Here is a 13490-nt window from a genome sequence, read left to right on the forward strand (position 1 = left end):
CGAATATGTATTCGAATACTGGATAAATATAATATTCCGAATAAAGTATTCCGAATACTTAAAAATATTTTTGATAAATATATAAAATTATACCAGTTATAATTGAAGGGTGGAAATGCAAAAGGTGGTATTGCCAAAACCAAAATTTTCACAAATCAAGGAAAACTGTAACACATTTTCTGATGACAATAAACACTCAGAATAAGTTTATTTATATGTAAAAAATAAAAAGTAAACGATCGACAGTGTCAAAATTAATCTGCCTAAATTGTAAACATTGTTTTTAATGCTTTAAAAATTTTGTGTCAGACCAAAACGTGGTATTACAGGTTTTGAAAAGGTAATGGAAATATCACGTTTTAAAGTTATTCTTATTTCTGCTGATGCAAAACGCATTATTGCCGGCAATACCAAGTTTTGAAGAAAAATATAATATTGGCAATACCATGTTTTGCAATTATATCAAGTATGCTCCAATACTAATAACATGGGCAATAATACGTTTTGACTTGAACATGATACTTCCACGTTTTGAAATGACGTTAAATGTGGCAATATCACGTATGTGTTATTGTAAGAAACACATGTCCATTTGATTCAGTAGCAATAATAATTGTAATGGCATACTATGATAATCATAATTATAAGTGTTATCTAGATAATTGTGAAAATATTTTTATAAACTTCTGCAAAGATTTAGCTCTCTATGGGTCATCAAAAACTATTTATAAAGAAAAGGCTGCCATTTTAAAAGATATTTTTGAAGATGCTACTGGTATTTCAGGTGTTGGTAGTACCATTGGCCACAGAATGGTCAAGTTGTTCAAATGAAAACTGTACAAATAATAAGAGTTATTCAAATCCAACTATTATTATAAAATTTAATGGTGGATTTTCATCAATGGAATCAACGATTATGGCATACTTAGATTCAGGAAATTTTGATTGTACTGCACTTCACTGAAATGGGAATATAACAGCCGAACGGAAATTGCATAATCATCTATACTATTATATAAAATGGTAAGGGTTTTCTTGGACCGTGCTAACCGAGAAAACTACTGAACCGATTTGGCTGAAATTTTTTACTGTTATACTTGACAATCTGCTGGAGGTCATAGTACTTTTGTTTAGAAAAATCCACCAGAAAAGTAGGAAATATGCATGTCAAAAATACAACAGTGGCGCAATCTGTCCAGAAAAAAATAAACTAAATAATAAAAAATGAAAAATAAAGTTTATTGTTGCAGATTAAAATAATAATAGTGTATTATAATATATTGTTTGCTATTGGTTAATCGGGCGTGTTTGTTGATTTGAGTTATTATTTTTCGTGAATTACGTGTACGCCCATTACGAGCATAATCTGTGCTTACTTTTTGATTATTCTTATGAGTTAAATTTCGGGTAAGTGGCTAATTCGTCATCATGCCGAGAGCGCCAAGAGCATGCATTGGAAGAAGAACTGCCAATGCAACTCGAATGTATAACAGAAAGCAACAAGATAACACACCAGAACGTTCTCAAACACATGCACAGGAGCAACGTAACGCTTTGAGTATGAAATCAGCGTTTAATTATCAATCCGAGATTGATTATTTAAATATTAAAGTGCTTCAAATAGGACCAATGACTATATTATGTCCTAAGTGCCATGCAAAAAAATGGAAAGATGAAACCAATGGACTTTGCTGCGCTGACGGTAAAGTTGTTTTACAACAATTTGAGGATCTTCCAGAATTAATTAAAAGTTTAATTGATAATAAAATTCTCACCCTCTATCAAAACATTTCTTTGATAATTCTAGACGGTATAATACTCTGTTTCAAATGACATCGTTTGGAGCAAATGAAATAGCTGAAGGGAACTTCATGCCCACTTTTAAAATTCAGGGTCAAGTGCATCATTTAATAGGTAGTTTATTACCCGAAATTGGAAATAATGCTAAATTTTTACAAATATATTTTATGTCAGAGTCGGATCAAATAATTTTACTTTTGTATACTATGATTTTACCTAAATTGTAAGCTACAATAATATTTACCTTTGTTTTTTTTTTAAATTTGATTAGACTAAATTTTATTGGTCAATAATTCTATGATTAATTTTGCTCTTTAATATCAAACATAATAGCACAAAATGGTTAATAAGAATAAATTGGGTCTATTCTTAAAAATCATAGACGTATTAATAAATGGAACTGTGCTGAGAGAGAGAAATCATGAAACCGGTATTGAATGAGATCGACAATTACAGTTGGGGGCAACCAATAAAGAATATTTTTTATTAATTTTAAATTCTTTATTGGTATTATATTTTTTAAACTTCTATTTTTTCTATTTTTTTTATTTATCTTTTTTCTTGATCTATTCCGATTTTTTATTAATATTATTTACTTATTTTTAAAAATGATGGTTAATTTATTGCTATTATATTTTTCAATAATTTAAGCTTTTATTTAATTAAGAATATTTTTTATATTAATTTAGATTAGAAACCAATTTGTCGGGGGCTGCGTGAAGTTGGCCCTCCGTAATGGTTTTATGCTTATAAACTTGAAAAATTTGTTAAAAATAAAATATCGATTTGCAAATTCTAAAAACCAATTTGCAATTATTTGCATTTAATTTTCAAAAACGTACGTGCCCCCCCCCCAAAAAAAAAAAAAAAGGAAAATCTATAAACAAACTATACAGATATTTAGCACGTAATTCGCACGAATTCGCACGCCTATTTTGAAAATTTGCACGACCTTCCTTCCCCTACAACATCAAAAAATTCATGGTGGGGGGGGGGGCTGGCGACACGAGTCCAGGGGTTAACAATCTCTAACAAGTCGTTATGCGTCGTTTAAACGTAATAAAAAAGTTCTAACAAACTCTTGTACTGCTGCCGTGAAGTTGGCAGTGCAATAAATGAAAGTGGTAATATAACAAATTTGTTAGAGATTGTTAGACAACTTTTAAAGGCAACTGCCTTGTCGAGTGTCGATATCGAATCTCTACTGGTGGCGGCGCGGCGCAGCGCACGCTGGTTGCAGGATTAAACTCAAACTGCAAGGTAATTATAATTGATAAATTAAAACGTTACTGCGACGGGACTACGTGAGCCATTCTCCACTTTCATGGAAGTTGTATACAAAAAAAAATTAATATCAAATATAAATTTAGGTAAATATAATTATGAAATTATGAAAAACTAAAAAGTAAAAATGAACTAAGAAATTGCCTAGCCTTGATGGCCTGTGGGTAAATCAACCCCTGCTCAAGGACTCAAAGGTACAACGTCTCAAACTCTCAGCAGCACTATTAAAGTTCAAAATCGTTTAACCGTTTGAATTCGTACTTTGTTATGAAACGTTCTGTTTTCCTGATAACAGTTGTACGTAAACGTAATATGTATGAATGTGTTATCACTGCAATAATGCATTCTACCATCAACACTGATATCGATAGGTACGCGACAATAGTACTACACGATATAAAGCCACTTGCTCACCAAAAAGCTATTACAAAATTGAAATTGATTATTTAATAATTTAAAAGATAACAAAAATAATTCTCAGATTGTAAAGACATGGATAGCCGGATAGGACAATAACATTCTCCCTTTTCTTTTAAGCCAAGGGGGAGGGGGGGGTTGAACCCCTAACCACCTCCCACCCCATCCCTGGCTACGCGATTGGTAACTGCAATGTTTGATAAATTAACTATGAATTTTATTTCCGATTACTGATTTCTATAATGTGTTGTACAAAGCTCACCTTACCATCGGTTGAGCCGGTTGTCTAAGCTGCTGTAACTGTGTGAGGTTTAACGTAGTGTATGTGGTCGATTGACAAGACTGGCACAGACAATAGAAAAAAAATGAAATACCATTATTTCCAACAACAAAAATATTTAGCAATTATCGTCGTGGTGGCTCTCATATCGTTTAATAAGTTCAGCCAAACGATGATCTTTCAACACATCCAGTGATGGTTCAGAGGCTGTCTCGGTGCTGCCTTGCACAGCTGTCGACGTTGAACACGACGATTGGTGGTCGTCGTTAGCTGAATCCAAATACGACGGTTGGCAGTCATCGTTGGTCGATTGCGAACACGATAGTTGGGCGTCCTCAGCGACGGCGCAGCTTTTTGTCGACGACAACAAACACGGTATTAATTGGTCGTCACCACGTCCTAGGTCCGGAAAACTGGCCATTTGATCGTTGCTCGTTCGGGACAGATTATTCTGGTACATTATCAATGACGTAGACGAGCCGTCTATTGACTCGCTGTCAAAGCTGACCTGATACGGTTCCTGCTGAATTTTTGACGCTTCTGTTCGCTTGGACTGCTCCAATTCCAGATCGTGTAACTTCGATCGCAGTTTGGCCTCAACAATTGCACTATTCCCCAGCTGAGCCTGCAGCCGGGCATTTTCTGAACGCACTACTTCATCATGCTCGTCCTGCTCAGATTCACGGTGCGTCAACTTGACCGATATCTCAGCCTCGACCGACTGCAATCGTTTCATTTCCTGTTGCACCTCAACAAGCTCGGCCGTCAGTCGGTCCACTGTCGTCCGCAGTTCCAGCTCATCTTCGACCCACTTCATCCGTTCATTTTTAGACAGCACTGTCAATTCGTTCACGCACTTCCTAATGCACATCTGCTTTTCCAATGACCTGGTCAGCTGGTCTTTAAGATTTTCCAACTCTATTGTCTCCTTATCGACCTGCTCCTTGTATGCGCCAACTTCGTCTATCAACGTTTTGGAACACACCTATAACACATAATATTTAGATTTATATTAAAGACTTAAATGCAATAAAAGATAATCTTAAAAAATATATAAATTTGAGCATCTAAACATTTGAAATACGCTCTAAATTAAACTAGAACTTAATAATTATTAAACAATCACTATATCTCATATGTACCTACTACCTACTATCCACAATATTGAACAGACATAATATTATATAAGTAATAAATGATTTGATAAACTTTGCATTACACATTTGCACTATGTTATAATCTAAATTATCCATTGACTATGTTTATGAGAAATATTTACCAATGTGTTTAGTTTTCGATGAACATTCAAAATATGACCTTTAAACTAAAAATAAGATGACTATTAAAATCGTCAAAATATGCAAAATAAGCAGTAAATATGTTTGAGTATCTTATGAAAAACGTAGTGATACTTATATTAAGCATACAATAAAATTAATCAGAAAAAAAATGCAAATGCATAAAAGGCAAGAAAGGCATGATCAAGAATTTATAATATTATACCTATGACATTATGTGGTTGTGGGTGAACCTAGTTGTGGGGGAGGGGTGTTCTCCATAGGAAAATATTGTGTTTTTCCTCGTTAATTAATAATGTACTTAGTATATAAAGCATAAAAGTGTGTTTAAGTCTTAAATTGTATGATTGCGCACGTGATCAACGGATATCGGTATAATCAATTTTTAATACGATTGTCCAAAATGTAATGAAGATTTAAATATTGACGCATGCACTATACTGACCCACTTGTCTCCCCTTTCTTACACCTATTTAATGGTAGGTAATGAGTATTTTATTCATTATTAGTATTAAAATACTTTAATTTGTTATTTACTCTTATAGTAAAAACATTTGAATAGAATGAATAGAATAATGATGAAATGGCTTTAATACAAGGTAACAAAAACCAGTTGTCATGTATCAATTTTTAAAGTTGGTCAAACTACAAACTTTCACCCCCCCCCCCCCCCCCAAAAAAAAAAATCCTCTTCGGTACACCCCCGGGGGTGGTTTTCCTATATTTGAAACTGTTTGCGTTCGTAATTACAGCAAACCCTGATAACAATAGAGTTGTTGAAAAACAACAAAAAAAATTTGAATAGGCACACTTTTTTTTTCAACAAACAGTTTATATATAATATACACATAGATCAGATATTACACTACTGCACGAGTTCATTTTAAACAGATTAAACTTTAATTATATACCCATCCGTATTTCTATACACATTTGTGAGTTAAAAATGGACTCACCTCCAAGTATGTAGCTATCGGATCTGTATCGTTATCATTATCCTTATCGTAATCGTTATCTTTATTGCAATCTTCATATTTATTGCTGTCGTTAACTTCATCATCATTTAAGGAATTGATTGAAGATTTTTTGACAATAGTACTGGTCAATTCTTTGATCTTGTCCATCAGACATTGTGCAGTGAATTTGAAACGTGCGTTTTCCGTGCGAGTTCGTTCTAATTCCTCTTCGTACACGTTGCATTTTGTCAACATCCGATCGTAATATACCACCATCTGGTCGTGAAGCATCATTTGCTTGTTCATTCTCTGTTCTGTCCATTCTTTGAGCTCTAACAGTTCAGTGTTCACATTTTGCTGTTCATAAAGGAGCGCTTGGTCGTGATTCGTATTTGTACATATATTGACCTGTTAAGAATGCCTGTTTCATTATAATTATTTTATTTGTTACGAGCTATGATAAGATGGCGTACGTTTTAAATGGACGAGTATTTTATAATTTACTAGCCCTCCGATCTGACCAGGGGAGGCCCCTGAACGCCTCAGTGTTAGCTAAAAGTGGATACCAATTATGGAAACACAGTTGAATTAAAAAAGTCACACTTATAATGAGGGTTATTTTTGTGGTCAGAGGTGATTTGGTGTTAAGAATTTGTGATAAGGCCAGGTTAGAAGTCGGTTGGAATTTCCCATGGCCCATGAAAATCAGCAATTTAATGATACGATCCCTAGCATATGTCCGGTGCTTTTTTATATGATGTGTAAACAAATGTAAACTCGAAAACCATGTTAGAGTGTCTAGCAAGTCAGTCATCACCCGTCTAAGATGAAACCTGCTGTAAATAGAGTGCTATGCGCCGTCGTTTGTCCTGTGCTATTTCTTATGTAAAAAGTGTAAAGTCAAAAACCTTGGTGGAAAATATAGGAAGTCAGTCATCTCAAGTCAAAACCGATTAACTTTCAAGTTAGCCATATTGACTTTGTCGGATCGTGGACAATGTGCTGCAACAAATCAGGTAAGCAATCTACCGCAGGTAGATTGCAGACCCGAAGTTGAACGGCTACAAGCGAAAAGAAAAAATAATATTTTCCGAAAATGAAATTATGGATATAAATAAATATACCCCTCCTAGTCACTATTTTATTAAAACAGTATCGTACAACATACGAAATAATTTACAAAAAATACAAACTATATACATAGGTACAAACAAATACATGTATTAATTGTATGATATAATATACATAACAATAATTCCGGTAGAAAAAAAAATCATGAAAATTTCGAAAAATGTGCAATTATAATTCCTAATAATTTAAATAACATATAGGTACATATTGTATTGTATACAAACATATAATGTAATATTAACTAATACAATACATATAAACATGTACTGGTATAATGTATATATCATTACATTTTGTATAAAAAATAACGTGAAGAAAAATCGAATAAAAATGCAAAAAACTCGGGTGAAAGGCGGCCGTGATAAACTATATGGTGCAGACCTACATTTTGGGAATCTACGCCTAACGTATTCAGCCACAGTTTGTGTTGACAACTATAGTCAAAACCCTCAACACTTAAACTGTGTATCTACTGAGCTACTTAAATCGATATATTCGATATACATGGATGTAATCGTATATAATCGATATATATATAATATATATATATATATATATATCTACACACTTTAAATGTAATTTATTCAACGATCTGACCATTATTATTATTATTATTACATTATTATAATGTATGTTTGAATAATCGCGTATTTAAATCTAATCACAAAATTGTGTTTACGTTAAGCAATATACGTTATTCAGGACAAAACAATATATGTTTAATAATATAATGCAATACCTATTTATTGAATAAAAAAAAAAAACAGTATAATTTATCAGTATTGAATCCAAGTTGTGCGTCGGAACAAAGACCAACTGACATTTTTCGTGAACGCGAATTATTGTACGAATCACATATCCACGGGTTTCAAAAGAAATAAACTAAACGGATAGAGTATAAACGGCTATTGGAAAGATGAAACGAGTCGAGAAAGACGAAAAAAGCAATAATAACGACCGACGGCCGGCGTCGATTACGATTGCGATACCGAAGGCTATGGAGTATGGACCGATATCGCGTACAAGCACATAGACGGCTTTGAAAACAGACGAACTATGAGAATAGAGGAGAGACAGGAATGAGAAAAGGTCAAAAAGGCGAAAAATTGCGTAAAAAGCGTAAAATTTTTCAAAAAATATTATATTTTCAAAAAATTTGAAAACTAACCGATCGCCGACACAGCGAAGGTACCCGATTGATGTGTGTGAAGTTAGCCCGATTACTCAGAAGTGCCAAGGTTATAAATTCTAAAAAGTTGGTTACAAATAGTTACAAATTGAGTTTAATAAGTTACAAACTGTTTTAGACGATTTCGTTGAGTTGGGGGGCTGCGTGAAGTTAGCTCCTCATTAAGAAATTACCCATTGCTTGAAAAATATGAGGTTACAAATTCTAAAAACTTGGTTACAAATTGAACAAAAATAAGGTTACACTAATTTTGGAAAATTGTTTATAAAGTAGGGGGGGGGGGGCTAACTTCACACACGTACACGATTGGACGCGCTAAGGAATCGATGGACTGTAAAAACGGAGTGGTGTTTAATTTTCTGTTCCACGAAATTCCTGTACTTTTCCCATGGGTTTTCAGAGAATGCCACTGGCTTGCTATTTTATAGTATTAGAGTCCATAAATTCAACGATGATGTACATTTAATATATTGACACATTTTTTTAAAACTATTTAGGACATCTTTTAACATATTTTATACTGACTTAGGTACCTAGCTTGTAATAATTATAATATTAAATATTAATAATTCATACATAATAATATGCTTAGTACAACGGATGAAGTTCTCTAAAGTTTTTGTTGAATGAAAGGGATAAAGCCTTACATTGAGCCAAAGTAACATCCTGTGTTTTACGCATGCCTAAAATTACTTAATTAAATTCATCAGACCATAGTAATTACTAATTATTGTCAAATAGTCTGCACCCAATACAAATGGCAATGCAGTTGGAATAGCCTTGACACGTGCAGCGTTTAAAATTAAGATAACGCTAACAATAGAACAATCGTGTTCCGTAATGTGCAGGACCCGTCAATAAGATGTAGAAAGGAAAACGGCCATTAATGGAAAAAATATTAAGCAGACTGACTCTAAACCGACACAGGTCTGTTGAACTTTTTATAATTTGTTAGGACTTAGAAGTGCAAAAAAACCAACTATTAAATCCTGGAAAAAAATTGAAAGGAGCACGGAGCTAATAATTACATTATGTTGCTCTGTATTATAATTACCTAATCAAATATCAAATAATCATACAAAATCGATTTTGTTATTTCGTTGTAACTCAAAAACGAATAGGTAAATGTAAATATCTACATTATATTTTTGTTTCTATGTGTGTTGATAAAAAAATTTTGTACACTGTAAGCTAGAAAATGTACTATAAGGTTGTTTACAAGCTACTACAGCAACCTAAAATCTTAAAAAGGTACATACACTCTGGGCCACGAGATAAGTACAAACCGTTTCGTACTTGTAGACTGACGTACTAAGCGGTTCGAAGAACAATTTCTTCCACTTTGTGCCGCAACAGTATAAGATGTATGTATTATATAAATTATAGCGTCGAGTAGTTCCGGACGCACTGACATTAATATTATTAATGTTTATCTTTGAGTAGGGAGTGCGTGGGATCGGACGCGTTTTGGTCGGGACATGGTTTACATCTCTCGTGCAATTTTTTTTAAAGACATTTAAAGTTAAATTTTTTTAAAATAGGATAACTGTATGAAAAATTAAGATTTTAGGGTACACTCGAAACCTACGATACAGCATAGTGACTTCCAAGAGTTTTATGGGTGCGTTCGACATGGGCGCTTTGAACGCTTTAAGTACTTATGAGCGCTGCCGCGCCGTTCATTTTGGGGAATTGAAACGCTCAGATTACAACCGTGACGTCACTAAAAATAGGTATTACGTCATGACTTTTCGCTCACAGTCGCTTATTCCAGCGAGGTAGTGCAGTGAAAGCGTGAGCGCTATTTCCCAAGGTGAAATGATAAGAGATAACACGATAAATAACATGCGTAATGTTAACTGATAGCGTCGCGCCGTAACGCTCACACCATCAATAATATTCAATATTCGCATTCGTCTAGACTCTAGAGGCCTGTCTGTGAGCGCTCATGTCTAAACGGATCAAAGTGTATACGATAAGCGTAAGCACTGAAAGTAAATAAGCGCTCATGACGAACGCACCTATGTCGTATTTTGGTATTTAACATTATAACATACCTAACTGACTATATGTCTATAAAGAAAACAAATATGTCAAAATGGTTTAGTTCTTACCTCGGGTTCACACATGATAATTTAGCAACTAGCAACCAGCAACTAGCAACAATTATGCAGTTAGAAAATCCACTAGTTCCACAAAGCTTTTTAAAATTATTTTTCGTAGATTCATTTAATAGGCATCAGAATTAAAGAATTGTAAGTTATTACTTTGAGTAAACCCTGTTATTTGTAATGTTTAAACAGTTGCCAAGTGCATAAACGTTCTAATTAATATTATGTTACTAATGAAATAGGTATCTAATGATAACATTAATACAAATATAGGTAGTTAACTACATGTTAGTACTTTTTCCGTTTTAACGAGATTAAGGCGGTATTTCTAGTAATTTATTAGAAATTATAACCAATACTTATGACTTAATTTTACTTATTTTTTTATAATTTTGACATAAGTTTATTAATCAAAAGTACCTATATTGATTTTATTTAAAATTACATAATTTTAATTTACTTATATGCCAATATTCCGTGTACTAGTATATGTTTCACAGTTGATTTCTAACTTATTTTAAATGTATTTAATTTTGTTTTTTTTTTTAATAGATGTTTTATATGTACATTATACACTGTACATTATATTATGTATATACTAGCTGAATCCGTGCACATCATTGCCTGTTAAATGTCCCAACTTTATATGACTCAAACTTTGTTTAATTTCCTTATTTAATAATTAATATATGGTGTTCAAAACTTATCTCAACTTTTCCGTTACCAGTAAAAAAATGTCTGTCTGTTTAACTCCTTTAGGGTGTAACAAACTGTGGAAGCACTGTCTATTTAACTCTAAATTATAATATATTTTAATATATAGCAATAATGACTGAGCACTAATAGTGTCCAAGAGATTTGTAACCGTATATTATCAGTAGAGGCGCGGATTTCTATGCAATAGCATATTTTTTCATTTTAATATTTTTGGATTTTTGTCAGTTATCTCCACGAATCATCATAATTTGAAACTAATGGTGAACATTTTTTTTGCATATTTCTGCATATTTAAATGTTATTGCATATTTTTGCATATTTTGTCAAAATTCAAAATGTATTGCCTATTGAAGCAAAAGTTTAAAAAAATGTATAAAATAATATTTTGTCAAGTGGAAAAATTAAAACTAAATTTTGTTGGCAATCAAAAATAATTTATATAAAGGTAAAATAAATAATCGATTATGATGTAAACTTAATCGCACTTGTCGTGTCAGTCGGTTAATCTAAAAAGTGATAATCATAAAACATCTGGAAACTCAAAATATGTCTATACATAAAAGCTTTTCAATAATTTACGAGACGAAATAAAAAATTCATTCTATTCCTGGATTGAAAGGTGCAACACTTACAACAAAATTCAACGAGATTTCCAATAAAAATAAAGGTTTGGAAATTCTATGAAAAATTAATGCAGTACTATTAGGTAAAAACATTCAGCTCAAAAATCTTTATGAAGACTCGATAATACTAAGTTATTTCAAATATGCCACAACAACTTCAGTTGATGTGGAACGTTGATACGATCGTTCTCAGTCTATAAAAATATGTTAAGCGATAAACGTCGAAGCTTCACAGAACAAAAACTCGAAATGCATATGACTATTTATTTTTGTAATAAAAACAACTTAAAAAAGGTTGGCAAATGGGTATCGCACTGCTGTACAGTAGGTTACAAGTGGGTCACTGTAATGGATGGTATTAAATTTGAATTCAATGATAAAATATAATTGTATAAGAAAAATGATTCTGAGCGAAGATGGTCGGACAGCGTATGATATTACTAAGTATATTTAATGACATTATTGGGAACAAAGTAATTAATAAATAAACTATTTACGTGGAACCTTGTTCTAAATTTTCAATCTTTAGCTATAAAATTTAAACATTTTATAAATTTTTAACTACAAAATAATAATTAAATTTTTAATTTGATAAATTTTGTCGAAATTTGAATTTTAAATGCTTAAAAAAAAAATTGTGCGTATGTATTATTAATATTTTTCAACTGCTGTTGTAAAAATATATCAGGAGCAATGTATATTCATGGTTTTTACCCATAAAATAAAATTGTATTAATATTTATACAAAAAAAAATAAAAAATTGAAAGCTGACAATGTCCATAAACAGCTACAAGTCAAATAACTTTCAAAATTGAATGGTGTTAGAAAATGAAAATATAAACATTCAATTTAAATTTTCAAGTATCTACATTTATGTCATTCGTCTTTAAATTACAAAAAAAATAAGGAAAACATTACATGAGAAATCAAGTGAATATCAAGTGTTGTAAAAGTATGAATTACAAACGCTAATAAAAAATTTAATTTGAGTTTCTTGAAGACATTTTAGATTCTGAGTGAAACGATGAATGTATTGATTTTACAATGATGTGTGTTTTATTTTTTATTTATTTTTTTATTTTTTTTTGTGTCTGTCATCACCTTTTAGGACAGTAAAACTGCTTCGATTTTCTTCAACAGTAACTTTTATGATTGGAAAGTGAATCTAGTTGGTACTTTGGGGGGTCAAAAGTAAAAATTTCCCAGTAGTTTTCAAAAGCGACGTGAAAAACAAAAGAAAAATTAAGGAAAAACGGGAATTTTTACGCAAAATCGATTTTTAACAAAATCAATTTTGGTTTTTGGTGTAACTCTAAAACAAATTACCGTAGATATATGAAATTTTCACAGGTTGTTTATATTTGCATTTTCTATACACGGTAAAATTTTGAAAATATTTTGATTTATTTTGAGCTCTTTACGGACATTTTCATTTTCCATTTTTTTTTAGTTTTTTTTCTAAAAATATCAATAAAATTTATTTGTTGGTTAAAAAAGCTTGAAAATTTAATAGAAGGCTCCTAGTATATTGTTTCAAAGGAAGATGAAAAATATTAAAAATCGTTAGTCACAGTTTTTTTTTATAAGCATTTAAAGTTCAAAAAATGACAAAATATGGAAAAATCACGAAAATTTGCAAATTATTTCGAGTTAGAAATTCATAAAAATTTTTCTTTTTAAATC

The 13490-nt window shown here is 31.9% G+C and overlaps 1 protein-coding gene across 1 annotated transcript; it reads right to left on the reverse strand.

The window, feature by feature from the left end:
• Positions 1–3735: 3735 nt before the first annotated feature.
• On the reverse strand, positions 3736–10660 carry LOC100570787 (girdin). The gene is made up of 3 exons (XM_003242970.4): positions 10470–10660; positions 6036–6443; positions 3736–4766 (listed from the first exon to the last, which is right to left on the reverse strand). The coding sequence occupies exons 1-3, from the start codon at positions 10482–10484 to the stop codon at positions 3900–3902; spliced, it is 1290 nt and encodes a 429-aa protein (XP_003243018.1). The 5' UTR covers positions 10485–10660; the 3' UTR covers positions 3736–3899.
• Between the last annotated feature and the right edge of the window lie 2830 nt (positions 10661–13490).

The sequence above is a fragment of the Acyrthosiphon pisum genome, chromosome X, assembly GCF_005508785.2.
Source record: "Acyrthosiphon pisum isolate AL4f chromosome X, pea_aphid_22Mar2018_4r6ur, whole genome shotgun sequence".
NCBI classification, from domain to species: Eukaryota; Metazoa; Arthropoda; class Insecta; order Hemiptera; family Aphididae; genus Acyrthosiphon; species Acyrthosiphon pisum.